This window comes from Ahaetulla prasina, chromosome 6 (genome assembly GCF_028640845.1).
Source record: "Ahaetulla prasina isolate Xishuangbanna chromosome 6, ASM2864084v1, whole genome shotgun sequence".
In the NCBI taxonomy this organism is placed as follows: Eukaryota; Metazoa; Chordata; class Lepidosauria; order Squamata; family Colubridae; genus Ahaetulla; species Ahaetulla prasina.
This window is the reverse complement of record NC_080544.1, coordinates 13,968,633-13,986,846: the sequence shown is the minus strand read 5'-3', so window position 1 is coordinate 13,986,846 and position 18,214 is coordinate 13,968,633. Positions and strand designations below refer to the sequence as shown.

Genomic DNA, 18,214 nt, shown 5'->3' with positions numbered 1-18,214 from the left:
GGACCAAAAATGGGCCGCTGGGGCGGGGGGTCACAGGCACATGCGCAAGGGGGGGTCGCACGCACATTGCATTATGGGTGCAGGCACTTTCGGTACATGACGACAAAAAGGTTAGCCATCACTGCCCTATACCATTTGAGACAAGTGGCTGCCCAGTCTCTTCTTTAAAAACCTTCCGGTGATGAGGCACCCACGACTTCTGAAGGATTGTTTGTGAACCTACTGCTTTACCTCTCGTTTTCAACATCCTCCGTGTCTAAAGGCTTGGAGTCCGTGAAGAGAGAGACTTTGCTGGAAGCCATCTTGGCATCGATGGTGGAATGTGCCGAGATGAGACTTTGGACGAGTTCGTGATTCGGTCTTTCTTCCTCCTGACCAATGAATAGCATTTCAGTCACCCTTTTTCTAAGGTCTAAGGTTTAATGAAGGTATTTATCACAGCACTGTCTTAAGCAGCCTGCCAATAATCACTGGATATTTTAGGGAGTGCAAAAGGGCTGCTCAGAGGGACAAAAGTTATTGGCATTCCCGTTTTATTTAGTCTTCCATCCCAAAGGCCAACCAGACTTTTAAAGAATAAAATAAAATTTCTTTTCAACCAATTGACAAAGTCCTGTTATAGATTAGACAAAAACCAGAGGCCAATCCAAACTTGAGAATCTTTGCTATCACCACCTTAATTCAAAAAATAGAGGATTAGTTAAAGCCAATTTTTTCCAAAACAAAATGACGACGGCCATCAAATAATTGAGCCCTTATGGCGCAGTGGTTAAAGTGCAATATTAGCAATAGCTACTTAAGACTTATATACCGCTTCACAGTGCTTTGCAGTCCTCTCTAAACAGTTTACAGACTCAGTCTATTGCCCCCAACAATCTGGGTCCTCATTTTACCCACCTCAGAAGGATGGAAGGATGAGTCAATCTTGAGCCTGGTGAGATTTGAACTATCAAATTGCAGTCAGTCAGTCGTCAGTCAGTAGAAGTAACCTGCAGCACTGCTCTCTAACCACTGCGCCACCCTAACCCTCATTTTACCGACCTTGGAAGGATGGAAAGCTGAGTCAACTGTGAGCTGGTCAGGATAGAACTCGTGGCAGTGGCAAGAGTTTGCCTGCAATACTGCATTCTAACCACTGCACCATCATAGCAGAGTTTGTAGGCAAATTCTGACCACAGGCTGGAGTTTGATCCTGACGAGGCTCAGGTTGACTCAGCCTTCCATCCTTCTAAGGTCAGTAAAATGAGGACCCAGATGGTTGGGGGCAACATGCAAATAATGCTTTACTTTGTAAGCCACTCTGAGAGGGCTCTAAAGCACTACGTAGGGGCATATAAGTCTAAATGTTATTGCTGTCAGGTGCAAACAACCAGAGTGTCAACGGTCTGACTAACAGACCCAGTAAAAGCAGGAACTTTTCAGGAACATTAAAATCCCAAAAGCAAAAGTTTACTGAGTACGTCATTTTGGCACTGAAGAAAAGCAAAACCAACTCTAAGTTTTCCTCTATAGTTAAAGATGAATTTCATCCCTTCCTCCGATGGAATGGGATTCCAATTGTCCAATTGGGAATCAGCCTTTTGTTTTGATAACAGTCCACATCTTGGCCAACACCTGCAGAAGTGTGCTTGGCTCTCAGGGTTGAAGATTGTAGCCTCCGCATTCCAGCTCACATCTTCCCTCTCCCCCTTAGTTCGTTGGCAAGTTGAAAAACAATAATCACAGGAAGCTTAAGCGTTTTTCAATTTTGACACAAAGCCACACGTGCAGAGTGCAAGCTAACTACTTTATTACCTTCTGCCTATAATACAGGAAAATTCCCAGCCTTGTCTTGGCTGGGAAATAGCTAAGGCTCCAAGGTACTTGGGGTGCTCAGTTCTCACTCTCTTGTAGTAAAGCACTGACCCCAGGCTAACAACAGGCTTGATCCCTCCTCCCTGCCAGGCTGGAGTGCTTCCTAACAAATGCTTTAACAATTAACAGCAATTCATAAACAAAAAATTAAGTTGTACCTCTCTGCTCCGATGGGAGTGGCTGCCCCCAAGGTCAATATACACGGCATCTTTGTCGTATACCAAGCCCCCAACCCCCGAGAGTGGGGCGTAAATCAGTTTCTCCTTCTCATTTAAGCATCGTTTCTTTTGATGCTCAGGAAGCGCGCAAGGATCTGGCAGGAAGCTGACATCGCTGACAGTGAAATCCCCGACACCTGAAGGGGAAGAGATCATACCGGCGTCAAAATGACAAGGGCCGAGATTACGTCAACGCAATCTTAAACGGATTCAAAGATCATGCATTAGATTGATCACTGAAGTGAAGAAAGCTATCAGACCTTTATTGCTGATCAAAAGGTGTTTAATTCTAAACCTTGGCTTCCTGTTAACAACATTTCTCTGTCCTGCCTCACAATATAAATAATCTGTTGAGATATATAACACAGAGAGAGACTTTGCTGGAAGCCATCTTGGCATCGATGGTGGAATGTGCCGAGATGAGACTCTGGACGAGTTCGTGATTCGGTCTTTCTTCCTCCTGACCAATGAATAGCATTTCAGTCACCCTTTTTCTAAGGTCTAAGGTTTAATGAAGGTATTTATCACAGCACTGTCTTAAGCAGCCTGCCAATAATCACTGGATATTTTAGGGAGTGCAAAAGGGCTGCTCAGAGGGACAAAAGTTATTGGCATTCCCGTTTTATTTAGTCTTCCATCCCAAAGGCCAACCAGACTTTTAAAGAATAAAATAAAATTTCTTTTCAACCAATTGACAAAGTCCTGTTATAGATTAGACAAAAACCAGAGGCCAATCCAAACTTGAGAATCTTTGCTATCACCACTTTAATTCAAAAAATAGAGGATTAGTTAAAGCCAATTTTTTCCAAAACAAAATGACGACGGCCATCAAATAATTGAGCCCTTATGGCGCAGTGGTTAAAGTGCAATATTAGCAATAGCTACTTAAGACTTATATACCGCTTCACAGTGCTTTGCAGTCCTCTCTAAACAGTTTACAGACTCAGTCTATTGCCCCCAACAATCTGGGTCCTCATTTTACCCACCTCAGAAGGATGGAAGGATGAGTCAATCTTGAGCCTGGTGAGATTTGAACTATCAAATTGCAGTCAGTCAGTCGTCAGTCAGTAGAAGTAACCTGCAGCACTGCTCTCAACCACTGCGCCACCCTAACCCTCATTTTACCGACCTTGGAAGGATGGAAAGCTGAGTCAACTGTGAGCTGGTCAGGATAGAACTCGTGGCAGTGGCAAGAGTTTGCCTGCAATACTGCATTCTAACCACTGCACCATCATAGCAGAGTTTGTAGGCAAATTCTGACCACAGGCTGGAGTTTGATCCTGACGAGGCTCAGGTTGACTCAGCCTTCCATCCTTCTAAGGTCAGTAAAATGAGGACCCAGATGGTTGGGGGCAACATGCAAATAATGCTTTACTTTGTAAGCCACTCTGAGAGGGCTCTAAAGCACTACGTAGGGGCATATAAGTCTAAATGTTATTGCTGTCAGGTGCAAACAACCAGAGTGTCAACGGTCTGACTAACAGACCCAATAAAAGCAGGAACTTTTCAGGAACATTAAAATCCCAAAAGCAAAAGTTTACTGAGTACGTCATTTTGGCACTGAAGAAAAGCAAAACCAACTCTAAGTTTTCCTCTATAGTTAAAGATGAATTTCATCCCTTCCTCCGATGGAATGGGATTCCAATTGTCCAATTGGGAATCAGCCTTTTGTTTTGATAACAGTCCACATCTTGGCCAACACCTGCAGAAGTGTGCTTGGCTCTCAGGGTTGAAAATTGTAGCCTCCGCATTCCAGCTCACATCTTCCCTCTCCCCCTTAGTTCGTTGGCAAGTTGAAAAACAATAATCACAGGAAGCTTAAGCGTTTTTCAATCTTGACACAAAGCCACACGTGCAGAGTGCAAGCTAACTACTTTATTACCTTCTGCCTATAATACAGGAAAATTCCCAGCCTTGTCTTGGCTGGGAAATAGCTAAGGCTCCAAGGTACTTGGGGTGCTCAGTTCTCACTCTCTTGTAGTAAAGCACTGACCCCAGGCTAACAACAGGCTTGATCCCTCCTCCCTGCCAGGCTGGAGTGCTTCCTAACAAATGCTTTAACAATTAACAGCAATTCATAAACAAAAAATTAAGTTGTACCTCTCTGCCCCGATGGGAGTGGCTGCCCCCAAGGTCAATATACACGGCATCTTTGTCGTATACCAAGCCCCCAACCCCCGAGAGTGGGGCGTAAATCAGTTTCTCCTTTTCATTTAAGCATCGTTTCTTTTGATGCTCAGGAAGGGCGCAAGGATCTGGCAGGAAGCTGACATCGCTGACAGTGAAATCCCCAACACCTGAAGGGAAAGAGATCATACCGGCGTCAAAATGACAAGGGCCGAGATTACGTCAACGCAATCTTAAATGGATTCAAAGATCATGCATTAGATTGATCACTGAAGTGAAGAAAGCTATCAGACCTTTATTGCTGATCAAAAGGTGTTTAATTCTAAACCTTGTCTTCCTGCTAACAACATTTCTCTGTCCTGCCTCACAATATAAATAATCTGTTGAGATATATAACACAGAGAGAGACTTATAAAACTGTTACCGTGTTTCCCTGAAAATAAGACCCAATCGGAAAATAAGCCCTAATGCATCTTTTGGAGCAAAAATTAATACAAGACCCAGTCATATTTTCAGGGAAACTCGGATATTATTGTAATTTGCTTTGCATTTCATACACAAATAACTGACATGGAGAGCTAAAAATTGTGAAACCAATTTATTGATTCATTTAAATAATTTGCCTGGCTGCCCATCTCGTAACAGCAACACTGTTTCAGTGGTTAAAAACTAAACTGCATTCCTCCCTAACTTCAAGGAAATAAAACAGATTCCATTTAGTTAAATTAAATATTTAGTACAACAGGCTTCCTGATGTTGGTTTTAGGCAAGATACTTGCTGATAACCCCATAGTTAAGAGCTAGACATCTAGAGCTTTAAAAGGTAAAGGTTCCCCTTGCACATACATGCTAGTCGTTGCCGACTCTAGGGGGCGGTGCTCATCTGCGTTTCAAAGCCAAAGAGCCAGCGCTGTCCAAAGACATCTCCATGGTCATGTGGCCGACATGACTCAACGCCAAAGGCGCACGGAACGCTGTTACCTTCCCACCAAAGGTGGTCCCTATTTTTTCTACTTGCATTTTTGGCCTGCTTTCGAACTGCTAGGTTGGCAGAAGCCAGGACAAGTAACGGGAGCTCACCCCCGTTATGCACCACTAGGGATTCGAATCGCTGAACTGCCAACCTTTTGATCGACAAGCTCAGCACTTTACCCATATCCAAAATGATACAGGACTCTGGACTTCAACTGAGCATTGGCCCGCTCTATTTGTTCAAGTAGGCCAAATTTATTCAGCCTTCCATAAAAAGCTCAAATGCTTTAAGGAATCCACACATTAATGTTTATGCTAGTGTTTCCCAACCCCAGCAACTTTAAAGCATATGGATTTGCTGAGTGGGGAATTCTGGGAGCTGAAGTTCAAATACTTTAAAGCTGTTGAGGATAAAGGACACTGGTTTATGCACCTCTTAAAAGCAATGACATTTCCCTTTTTTGTGTGAAAGGTTGGAAATAGTTGGGCTGCTTTAAAGAACCACAGAGAGATGTTCTGCTGACACGTTTGGCTCAAAGTCCTTCCTTCAAATCAAGGTCAAACTTTCCTATTTTCCACCTTAACTAGGAACAGGACAAGTTCTCTCTGTGGCTCAGACTGCTAAGACAGTCTGTTATTAACAGCAGCTGCTTGCAATTACTGCAAGTTCAAGTCCCACCAGGCCCAAGGTTGACTCAGCCTTTCATCCTTTATAAGGTAGGTAAAATGAGGACCCAGATTGTTGGGGGCAATAAAGTTGACTTTGTATATAATATACAAATGGATGAAGACTATTGCTTGACATAGTATAAGCCGCCCTGAGTCTTCGGAGAAGGGCGGAATATAAATGCAAATAAAAAAAAAAAGTTCCTTTTCAAAGCTTAGATCGTTTTTAAGGATTCTTCGCGTTCTCCAAAGGCAGTGAGGAAGAAGCTCTTGACATCTCTTAAAAATACTTCACTGTCATTTGGCAACAAAATATAGTAGCAAAGAAAAAAAAAAACCCTTCCAATTCTATCCCACCTGCTATGTGTATTTGGCTTTTGTTTTTCAAGTGAGATCCTCTTAGATAACCATAAAGGGAAACTTTCCGGTCGCACTTTGGATTAACCCTGATCGCCTCTGGGTTTGTCAAATCTTCCATTCTGCAGATTATAAGAATATCAGGGTTAGAATGTTTAGAAGGAGATGGAAAGCATTCTGTGTACTCTAAACTAGCACAATGGTTGTCATGTTAGTGAGAAGAGTGGCATATAAGTAAATAACAACAATAATAATACATATCATTCCTGATGGTTAGCCTACCTCTAACTACCTGAAACTTTGAAAAATTTGCCCTAGGACCTATCATTTAAAGTGAACATTTCTTCAGGCTCATCTACATTTGCCCAAATCCTCTCAAGTTGCTAGACCCTAGGATGGGAATACTTTTTAATCTATTTTCATGCTATTAGCAAAAGAGGGAGGGTGTCATGCCCCTGTCGCAGTCTGAATCTGAGACGGAAGACGAACAGCTGAGAGAGAGCAAGAGAGTGGCTCCATTGGCTGTGGAGGAAACTTGGGAAGGGCAAAGTCAGGCTGGGCAGAGCAGGGGAGAGGTAGAACAAGGGAGAGGGGGTTCAGATGAAGACCAAGGCCCACCCCCTCCTCATCCTAGGGCACACAGGGAAGAACACAGAAGGGAGCAACGTGGGTTGCGTGGCTTACGAGGAAGGAAAGGGCCCCGAATCTCTTCACAAGGCACACCTGGGGATGGAATTTAAAGGAGACAGTTGGGAGGGGCATTGTCGGGAACAAGTGCTGAATTAATCTGGTGTTGAGAGTTGTGGCCTGCATTCCTGGAATTCCCTCCTGACTGTCTGAATTACTGCCGTGCTACTGTGGGCCTATCTTGTCTTGCTGAAATTATTCTTCCCTTCTGGGACTCATTATCTTGCCTTGCTGATTTATTGCAGTCATTCTGTTTACAGCGTTTGGACTAGAGTATCTGCAGTTTTGTGGGAGAGCTTTTCTCCAGGCCATAAAAGGGACGTCAGGGGCAGAGTTGATGCCAATAAAGGGATTCATATTGGTTCTCTGGCTGTGTTGCCTTCATGCTATGCCCCGGGTCATCACAGAGGGAGGTCAAGAAAGGAAGATCAAGGAAAGGAGGGAGAGAGGAAGAGCAAGAAAGGGAGGGAGGGAGATTAAGGAAGAGAAGGAGGGAGGTCAAGGAAGGAAGAAAAGAAGGTCAAGGAAGGAGGAAGAAAGTTCAAGAAAGGGAGGGAGGTCAAAGAAAGAAGGGAGAGAAAAAAGTCCAGGAAGGTCAAGTGGAATAAAAGAAATTACCTGTCCACCAAGACGTAGGGATGAGTTGTCTGCCAAGTCAGGGGACGGAATTTCATCACGGAGATAAACCGCCCCAAATTGTGGATTTCCTGTTTTTGATAGTCTCCGTGCACCATCCCAGAAAGGTAGAACAATTTGGCACCCTAAATTTAATAATTAAATAAATTCATAGACCGCATGTATGCTTAAGTTGCAATTTAAGCAATTCAGTGCCTTTAACTGTTTTTGGGTTTTTTTATCCAAAAATGGTGTTTCTTTCTTTGAATGCAGGAGTAGTTTAATTACCTGCTAAAACTTGGTCGGGTTAACATGAAAATTTGAAACTCAATGCAAACTGAGTGAATGGCAGGTAAACCCGTGCGCGCACCATAGGATTGTCCCAAATAAAGTCACATTGTTAGAAGGACATGCACAAAAATGATGCCAGTTTCACAAGACATTTTATCCTATGCAGGTAGTCCTTGTTTAGCGACTGACTCCTTTACTGACTGATCACATTTACAGTGGTGAGGTTTATATAACTTTCTGACCTACGTTTCTATTTACAACTTTCACAAGTCCGTAAAGCAAAGTAAAAAAGAAGTTGGGTCATAAGCAGAGTCATGGCTTCACTTAGCAACTATCTTGCTTAACAACTGTCCCAACTGCGATTGCTAAACAAGAAGGACCTGTTTATAAGTTTTATCTTTGTTTTCAGGGAGCTAGATACAGGCAGTCCTCGTCTTACAACAGTTTGTTCAGTGACCATTCAAAATTACGATGTCACTGAAAAGTGACTTATGGCCCTTTTTCACAGTGATGAACTTTGCAGCCTCCCGAGGGTCATTTGATCAAAATTCAGATCCTTGGTCACCTGACTCACATTTATGACGGCTGCAGTGTCCCAGGGTTCTGTGATCCCCTTTTGTGACCTCCTGACAAGCGAAGCCCACGGGGGAAGCCAGATTCAATTAACAACCGTGCGACTAACTTAACAACCGCAGTGATTCGTTTAACAGCTCTGGCAAGAAAAGTTGTAACAATGGGGCAAAACTCACTTAACGCATGTCTCACTTAGCAACGTAAATTTTGGGCTCAACTATGGTTATAAGTCAAGGCCCTACCTATTTGTACTTGTGGGTCCTATCTATCTAACTCTTTTTAAAAAAAATTTCATTGTTTTTATTTATTTATGCCCAAGGAGCTGCTGATCCAGTTCTACAGAGGAATTATTGAGTCTGTCATTTGCTCCTCTATAACCGTCTGGTTTGGTTTTGCAACCCAACAAGACAGACACAGACTTCAGAGGATAATTAGAACTGCAGAAAAAACAACGGCTACCAACCTGCCTTCCATTGAGGATCTGTACGCTGCACAGGTCAAAAAGAGGGCTGTGAAAGTATCTCCAGACCCCTCACATCCCGGACATGAACTGTTTCAACTCCTCCCCTCAAAACGATGCTACAGAGCACTGCACACCAGAACTACTAGACACAAGAACAGTTTCTTCCCAAACGCCATCACTCTGCTAAACTAATAATTCCCTCAACACTGTCAAACTATGTACTAAGTCTGCACTACTATTAATCTTCTCATTGTTCCCATCACCCATCTCCTTCCACTTATGACTTTATGACTGTAACTTTGTTGCTTGTATCCTTATTTGTATTGATATTGTTTCCTGATTGCTTATTTGTCCCCTATGACTATCATTAAGTGTTATGCCTTACGATTCTTGATGAACGTATCTTTTCTTTTATGTACACTAAGAGCATACGCTCCAAGACAAATTCCTTATGTGTCCAATCACACTTGGCCAATAAAAACTTCTATTCTATCTATTCTATTCTATTTTTATTAAATGGAAAAAGAGCAAAAATTTCAATGTCTATATAAACAGCGTTGTCTAGGTATAGTTAATTTGAGCAATAATAATCACCATAATAACAATAGCATTCATAACATTAGTAATAATCATATAGTAACAATGATATCTCATCATAACATCTGCTAAAAAAAACCTGGCTATCAAAAAACACACTTCAATATGGAATGAGATTTATTTCCCGCCTTTACTATATTTACAAATAACTAGAGGCAAGGAGCATATCCAACGCACCTTCCTGCTCTTATTTCCCTACAACAACCACCCTGTGAAGTGGGTTGGGCTGAGAAAGCCATACCCAAGGTCATCCAGCTGGCTTTCATGGCTAAGGCAGGACTTGAACTCGCACTCTCCTGCTTTTTTAACGTGCTCTAGTGGTTAAATCAAACTGAGCCGAAAACTAGTGAAAACAGGACCCGTCAATCTGTGATTTTAAAATGGAATTATAAAGTTACAACACCTCTTGGTTTGTTTGGTTTCTTTTTTGATACATTTTCCCAGTCACTGAAGGCAAGTTGACGCGCGTCATACCTGATAGACCTCAGTCCAGAACCGATGCTTTAATCTCTTTTTAGTCTTCCTGAGCTGTTTGTTATTTTTGAAGCTGTCCAGGTGTGTAAGGACACCCATGATCTTGGGGAAGCCATGGACCTGGCAAATGTTCAGAAATTCAAAGGTTTCCATTTCAAATCCAAAACTGGCATCGATCAGCATCAAAGCCTGAGAGGGAAATCGAAAATAAAGAAATATACTTTGGAGGGGAAAAAACAACAACCAGTTGCACTTTTTTTTTAATCTCACTAAAACATGCCAACTCTAAGTAAATACTGATAAAGGCAGAGGTGTTGTGGTCTGCCAGCAGCCTGTCGAGCTGGCAACAGAGTCCGACAGCGATGAGGCTGAGGTGAGGCCAGGGCCATCGGGAAGTGAAGTACAGACTCCAGAGCCTCCAGAGACTGATAGTAGTGAGGCAGAGGAACAGGAGGAGCCTGTCCCTAATGCACGCATGAGAAGAGCTGCCAGAAGTCAAGAGCAGCTCAAGCAAAAAGAACAACTTGGGAGTAGGGCCAAGAGATGATTGACCCCTCCCATAAGACTTAAAACAGATCAGCACCGGCATTTGAGCTTTGCTGGAAAACAACACTGGTAGCTTCGTCTTCTGCTTTGTCTACGTCTTTATTTTTGTGACTTCTGAACGTTTGCCAAGAAAGGCCTTTGGCAGTTTGCCTAATTGGACCAAGGTTTGCGATAGGACTGAGGAATTTGTGTTGGGAGGAATTTGTTTTAATTTAGTTGAACTACGCTGGGAATGAAGTAATTCTCAGCTGTTCGAATAAAGTTTTTTTTTTTTCATGGACTGAGTTTCCTACTACCTATTTCGGCCTGGGTCACAAAAAGAGGTGGTATTCAGGCACTTTGGATAGGTCCGCCCAAACCAGTAGTGGAAATTGTGGGTGGGCCCGACGACCCGCCCCACCCACCCCCACTCACCCCAGCTCTATGCCATCCTGTTTAAGCATGTTTTTGAGGCCGCGTGCGCGGAAGGCCAGATGCATGTGTGGAAGGCAGGTGCGCGCGCGAAACGGTAGTAACATGTGAAACGCACCGTTGGATAAAGATCAACTTTCATGTGCTTATCTATTGAACGCATTGATATAACTTAAATTATTTCCCTTTTTTTTCTCCCATTTTCAATTTCTTTTGCTTCCTATATGACATTTTTCGGTGGGTTGCATAAAGATGCTTACATCAAATTAGATTCCTATTTTTTTCCCCTTCCATCTTCTTTTGCTTCCTATACACCTTTTTTGGGGGGGCTTTGCATAACGTTGCTTACACCAAAAAGGATTGGTAGATGTGTTCATAGAAGGGGTAGGGACAAAATCTGTTCTCACTATGTCTCCTTTCTCCACAAAAGGAAAAGTTAGGTCTGGGGTCTCCAACCTTGGCAAAATTACAACTCGTGGATTTCTAACTCCCAGAATTCTTCAGCTGGCTGAGGGATTCTGGGAGTTGAAGTCCACAAAAGTTCCCAAGGTTGGAGACCCCTGACCTTAAGTAATAAGCTGGATTTACTCTATCGGACCTTCCTAGTTATTAAAACAAGTTGTTGCGTTCAGGCTTTCAATATATATCTCATTATTAATGAAATTACGCAACAAAAATAAACTGGTATTTATTATGGAAAATCAATTGTTTCAACTACTAGAAGAATGTGGAAAGAAATAAAGAAGAACATGCAACTGGGGCTCACTATTATGGACTAAAAAAACCCAACATATTGAATTGAAAGGTGTCTTCTTCCTAGGCCAAAATGTTAGGATGCAAACCAATTCTTAAGGTATTTTACAACAAAGTAGCCACACCTCTTAAGACTTTACAGAATGTCTAAAATCATATACAGGGAGTCCTTGACTTACGACCACAACTGAGCCCAACATTTCTGTCGTTATGTGAGACATTTCCGGAGTGAGCTTTCCCTCGTTTCACGACCTTTCTCGCCTCAGTTGTTAAGTGGAATCACTACAGTTGATAAGTCAGTCCCCCGGTTGTTAATTGAATCTGGTTTCCCCATGGACTTTGCTTGTCAGAAGGTCGCAAAAGGGGATCGATCACATGATCATTGCAACTGTCATAAGTATGAGTCAGTTGACTGGTGTCTGAATTTTGATCACGTGACCACGGGGATGCTGAGAAAAATGGTCGTAAATCACTTTTTTCAGTGCCGTTGTAACTTTGAAAGGTCACTAAATGAATTGTTGCAAGTGAAGGTCTACCTGTATAGCTTCAGTTGAGCTCAGCTCCACGGCCACTGACAGTTAACATACAGATAGTCCTTAACTTACGACCACAATTGAGCCCAAAATTTACATTGCTAAGTGAGAAATTTGTTAATTTTGCTCCTTTTTACATTTTTTCTTGCCCCATTTGCTAAGTGAATCCCTGCAGTCCTTAAATTAGTAAAACGGTTGTTAAGCGAATCCGGGTTCCCCATCCCACTGACTTTGCTTCTCAGAAGGTCGCAAAAGTGGATCAGGTGACCCCAGGACACTACAACCGTCATAAAGTTGAGTCAGCTGTCAAGCATCCAAATGTGAACCACGTGACCATGGGGATGCTGCAGCGGTCGTTAAGTGTGAAAAATGGTTGTGAGTCACTTGTTTTCAGTGCCGTCATAACTTCAAACGGTCACTAAACAAAATGCTGTAAAAATCAAGGTCTACCTGTACTAACGATAAGCTTCTTCAATCGGATTTTTAACTTGAGGAAACTTATCTCCGTCTCATGATATACCAATAAAACTTACCAGATCGGCAACTTTGGCAAGATCGATCATCGCATTAATATCGCACCCACATTCAATGATGGTTAGCCGGCGTTTTTTACCTGGCCGTCAAAGGCAAGAAACAGAACAAGGAAGATTGTTATAACTTTGTTTAAAAATACAAAAAAAAATTTTTAATTGCAATCTAACAGTAAAAAAAACAAAACCTGGTTATATGCGAGATGATAAATCCAGATAAAGCGAGCCAGTTAGAGAACTAGTTTGGCCTCGTGTCTAAGGTACCAGGCTAGAAAGCTGGCAATCCTGAGTTCAAATCCCGCCTTAGTCATAAAACCCATGAAAACAGTCTCTCTCTTTCTCTTTCAGCCCAACCCATCTCATAGGATTGTTGTTGTGGGGAAAATAGGAGGGAGGTGTGTTGCATAGATTGCCTTGAGTTATTTGTAAAAATAATAAAGACAGCAAAATAAAATATAAAATAAAATAACTGTAGAAAATGGAATAAGTTCCAACACAGAAGGGTAGCCAAGTCACTTATATGCCGTGTCCTGCATAGAAAGGAGTGAACTGCCAATAATCTTTTCTGCTGTCCTCACCATTCTCTTCATCACCTTCCTGTCTGAAGCAGTAATGCTTCCAAACCAGACAGTAATGCCATAGGACAGGATGCTCTCAATCATCCCACTATATAAAGTGGTAAGGACAGGGTGAGGAAGGAAGATCTTTTGGGGTCAGGTTTTCACCTGAAAACAATCTGCAAGCTTCTGGTCAGCACTGATCTTTCTTTCAGAGCAGAGCCAAATTGTCAGTGTCTAAAACTGAGAGCAGCAGTGGGTGCAAACTACAGAGGTGTTGTTGTTGTTGTTTTTACCTGATACGATGGTCACAGGGCCTTGAATCTCAACCAATTTCTGCCTTGTGAAATTCTTAATGAGGCACCTTATCAAGGTGCTTTTCCCAACCTTGGGGGGGCCCACCACCACTACGACCACTGGAGGGGGTTCCAAGGGAGTGCGATCCACCACTGGAATATGATGCTTTTTGGTTTTCAAATCCTGGGTCCTGTTTTTAAGGGTAAGAGTTGCAGTTGAGTTAAAAACAAACTCATGGGATTCATGTCGACTACGTTTAGGTGTAAACACAGGTAGTCCTTGACTGACGGACACAACTGAGCCCGACGTTTCCATTGCTCAGAGAGATGTTAAAAGTGAGCTTTGCCTCGTTTTCAGACCTTCCTTGCCACAGTTGTTAAGTGAACCGCTGCAGTTGTTAAAAGTTAGTCAGACAGTTAAGTGAACCTCTGGCTTCCCCATTGACTTTGCTTGTGAGAAGGTCACAAAAGGGGATCACATGACCCCGGGGACACCGCGACTGTCATAAATATGAGTCAGTTGCCAAGCGGCCAAATTTTGATCACCTGACCATGGGGATTGCTGCAACGGTCGCAACTGTGCAAAACAGTCAGAAGTCACTTTTTTCAGTGTCGTTGTAATGTCGAATGGTCACTAAATGGACGGTTGTCAATCAAGGATTACCTGTAGTAGGCCCTGGCTTATTACTAGGACCAAGAGAGGGTATCCAAACATTTTCATATGCAACCCCCACCATCCAATCCATGCGAAGAATATACTACATACTCTAAACTGGAAAATCAAATATTGAAAATAATGGCTAATCCCATTTTACAATGTTTTAATAAAGACAGTTCAGAGTCCTTTCAAGTTTGGGGAGGGAAACTACGGCTCTCGTTCTTACGTTGCAAAGTTTCAGAAACAAACTTGTCGTTCAGATGAATCTTATTTCAGAAAATACAGAAATGCAGAAACAAATAGAAACATAACTGGATTTTTGTTTTGCTCAGCGATTAGCTTTTTCTTAAATCCCATCCTTTAGCCAGGCAGAAGAGAAGTTCATTTCATCTAAGCAGCAGCTTGGGGTCTGGTCACATTCCCCCAAATTACATGATGTATCCTTGGGGTCTTGAACATTGCTATGGGGATGAGAGAGATACGTCTCAGAGAGCCTCCATTCTCTACTGAAAGCCTTCATCTGCTCAATTTAATTCATTTCTCTCATTCTCTCATTGTGCTGTGAACTATAAACTTGCCTATGTTTTGCCCTAACCCAGGGGTCAGCAACCTGTGGCTCTGGAGCCACATGTGGCTCTTTCACCCCTCTGCTGCAGCTCCGTCACTCAAAATATGCATCACAACCGCCAATGTGTGAAACTCACTGGTATGCAATTTATTGAGCTTTTCAACCCCCGGTAGGCCAACCATGGATAAGTACAAGAAAAGTTTCAGAAGAAAACAGAAAGTTTAATTCCACTACATATGCTAGTTTTATGACCGCTCAAGAAATAGTCAGGCATGGGAAGGGTTTTGTGGCTCCCGGTATTTTATTTTCTGTGGGAAAAGGGTCCAAATGACTCTTTCAGTGTTTAAGGTTGCAGACCCCTGCCCTAGCCTGAGGATATGCATTTATTTATATTCATTTGTATCCTCCAGCCTTTATTTTTACAAACAACCCGAACAGATCTTGTTTGCTGTGATACCATTTGCCATCCCACCCCATAGAAGACTGTCTGGAACCAATAATGGCGGTTGGGTTAGCAGAGCAAATCTAGTCGTAGAGAGACCTGTGGAAGGATCTGGCCATGCGAACTGCAGATTGGACCGCAAAGGCTTTGGGGTTTCTCTTCCGGGCATCCTCTTCATCTTCGATTCCTAAATCTTTCAAATGGCGCTTCTTTTTCTTGCCAGCCTTGGGACCACTGTGTTTCTTGCGGTGTTGTTTCTGGTTGCTCTCCTCCATCTTTTCCCCTTGGGTCCAGCAACCATGTGAGGCAAAAGACTTTCCTTTTCACCGAGGAACTGATGTAAAGTTAGGAAAAGAAAGTATTATATATGCGATACAGGCCATCATGGAAGCAGTAGGCATGTCGTTTACACGTAACAGTTTATAGAACTCTAAATCTCTTCTGTCTTTCGTTCTGTAAATTTTATAAATCAAAAGATGGCCTTACACCAACTGGAAGATCAAAGCAGCAGTGTTTTATTCAAATGGTTTCCAAAGTCACTTCCCCAATCAATTAAAATTATACTGTATAAAATTGTAAACAAAATGATAGATGCAGACAGTCACACAGACTAGAGACAGATAGAGATACAATAGACAGAGAGACAGATTAGAGATAGTTAAAAACAGACAGATAGAGATAGAGATAATAGAAAGATACACCAGACAGACACAGATTAGATAGACAGACAGACAGAGATAAAAACAGATAGAGAGATACAGGAGACAGGATAGATAGATAGACAGACAGACAGATAGATAGATACAGAGATACAGTAGATAGATTAGAAACAGGTATATTAGAGAGAGATAGACCGAGAGACAAATTAGATGGGTGGATGGATGGATGGAGATGGATACATAGAGATAGAGGTAGATAGAGGAGACAGATAAGAGATGGATGGATGGATGGATGATAGAGGGGGAAGAGAGAGAGAGGATAGATAGATAGATAGATAGATAGATAGATAGATAGATAGATAGATAGATAAAAACAGACAGATAAAAACAGAGATAATAGAGAGATACAGTAAACGAACAGATGAGATAGAGAAAGAGAGAGAGAGACACACACACATTAGAAATAGATGATAGAGAGATACAGTAGAGATTAGATGGATGGGTGGATGGATGGAGATGGATAGAGATGGATGGATGATAGAGGAGAGAAAGAGGAGAGAGAGAGAGAGAGAGATGATAGATATAGATATATAGAGAGATGATAGATGATAATGAGAGTGAGAGAGAGAGAGATGATAGATACAGATACAGAGATATGATAGATGATGATGGGAGAGAGAGAGAGAATATAGAGAGAGATGGTAGACATATATATATATATATATATATATATATATATATAGAGAGAGAGAGAGAGAGAGAGAGAGAGAGAGAATAGATCATGATGAGAGAGAGAGATGGTAGATGATGAGAGAGAGAGAGAGGATAGACAGAGAGAGAGATAGTAATATAGATCTAGAGATGATAGATGATGATGATAGAGAGAGAGATGGTAGACAATTATATATATATATATAGAGAGAGATGATAGATGATGATGATGAGAGAGAGAGAGAGGGGATAGACAAAGAAAGAGAGAGAGAGAGATGATGATGAATAGATGATGATGATTTGCAGATCCCTCGCATCCTGGACATAAACTGTTTCAACTCCTACCCTCAAAACGACGCTATAGAGCACTGCACACCAGAACAACTAGACACAAGAACAGTTTTTTCCCCGAAGGCCATCACTCTGCTAAACAAATAATTCCTTCAACACTGTCAAACTATTTACTAAATCTGCACTACTATTAATCTTCTCATAGTTCCCATCACCAATCTCTTTCCACTTATGACTGTATGACTATAACTTGTTGCTGGTAATCCTTATGATTTATATTGATATATTGACCATCATTTGTGTTGTAAATGTTGTACCTTGATGAAGGTATCTTTTATGTACACTGAGAGCCTATGCACCAAGACAAATTCCTTGTGTGTCCAATCACACTTGGCCAATAAAATTCTATTCTATTCTATTCTATGATGAAGATAGACAGACAGACAGAGACAGCGAACACCCAACCTGAGAGGCAGAGACAGGCAAAGGCTGCTATTAACGCTCCTCCCTTTCGGCATGGCCCTTCTTGCGTTCCCCACAGCAGCACCTTCCTGTTTCCAGGACTACCTTCAGGCCCAACTCGAAGCCATTCCCGAGAGCGCCCCCCGCCCTCCACCCCTGCGAAGCCAACGGGCTTCTCGAGGCCCCCTCAAGGCTGCCAAGTCCTGCGTCAGGCGAGTGAAGCACGCGGGGCCCACTCCCAGGATCGCAGCCCCACCTCCGTCTCCCCGCCCTTCCCACCCCCAAAAAAAGCCCAAGCCTCGTTCAGACAACGCGCCGCCGACACGGGTCAAACTTACTCCGTCTCCCCGCATGGAACCTCGGCCGGAAATCCTTCGTTCGGTCCGACTCTTTTAAAGCGTCCCATCCGGAAACCGCGGCTCGTGTCTTTGCGTTCCGCGCTAGGGGGAAGATTATCTCGGTGACACCGGGCGCGGTGGGGGGGGGGAAAGAACCATAGCAACCAGCCGAACGCGAACTTAATCTCCCCTGATGGCTGATACCTTGCGCCCTGCAGCCTCCACCTGGTTGGAGTCGGTATTACAGACAGATCAGTTTAGAATAGGAGAGGAGAGGATATAGAATAGAGGAGAGGAGAAGAGAAGAGAAGAGAAGAGAAGAGGAGAATTAGACTAGACTAGACTATAATAGACTAGACTACACTAGACTAGACTAGACTAGAATAGAATAGAATAGAATAGAATAGAATAGAATAGAATAGAATAGAGAGTAGACTAAACTAGAAGAGAATTAGAAGAGAAGAGAATTAGGATAGGATAGGATAGGATAGGATAGGATAGGATAGGATAGGATAGGATAGGATAGGATAGGATAGGATAGGATAGGATAGGATAGGATAGGACA

At 42.5% G+C, this 18,214-nt stretch overlaps 1 protein-coding gene across 1 annotated transcript in view; it reads right to left on the bottom strand.

Moving 5' to 3' along the window:
• The window catches only part of BMS1 (BMS1 ribosome biogenesis factor), a 58,504-nt gene extending 41,040 nt beyond the window's left edge, over positions 1-17,464 (bottom strand). Inside the window, exons 1-9 of the mRNA XM_058187875.1 lie at positions 17,315-17,464; positions 15,288-15,522; positions 13,521-13,711; positions 12,671-12,750; positions 9,895-10,083; positions 7,500-7,642; positions 6,195-6,316; positions 2,013-2,209; positions 232-371 (exon numbers count right to left, since the gene is read on the bottom strand). Coding sequence (XP_058043858.1) covers positions 232-371; positions 2,013-2,209; positions 6,195-6,316; positions 7,500-7,642; positions 9,895-10,083; positions 12,671-12,750; positions 13,521-13,711; positions 15,288-15,463 — 1,238 coding nt within the window. The 5' untranslated portion in view covers positions 15,464-15,522; positions 17,315-17,464. The remainder of the gene's footprint in view (positions 1-231; positions 372-2,012; positions 2,210-6,194; positions 6,317-7,499; positions 7,643-9,894; positions 10,084-12,670; positions 12,751-13,520; positions 13,712-15,287; positions 15,523-17,314) is intronic.
• Between the last annotated feature and the right edge of the window lie 750 nt (positions 17,465-18,214).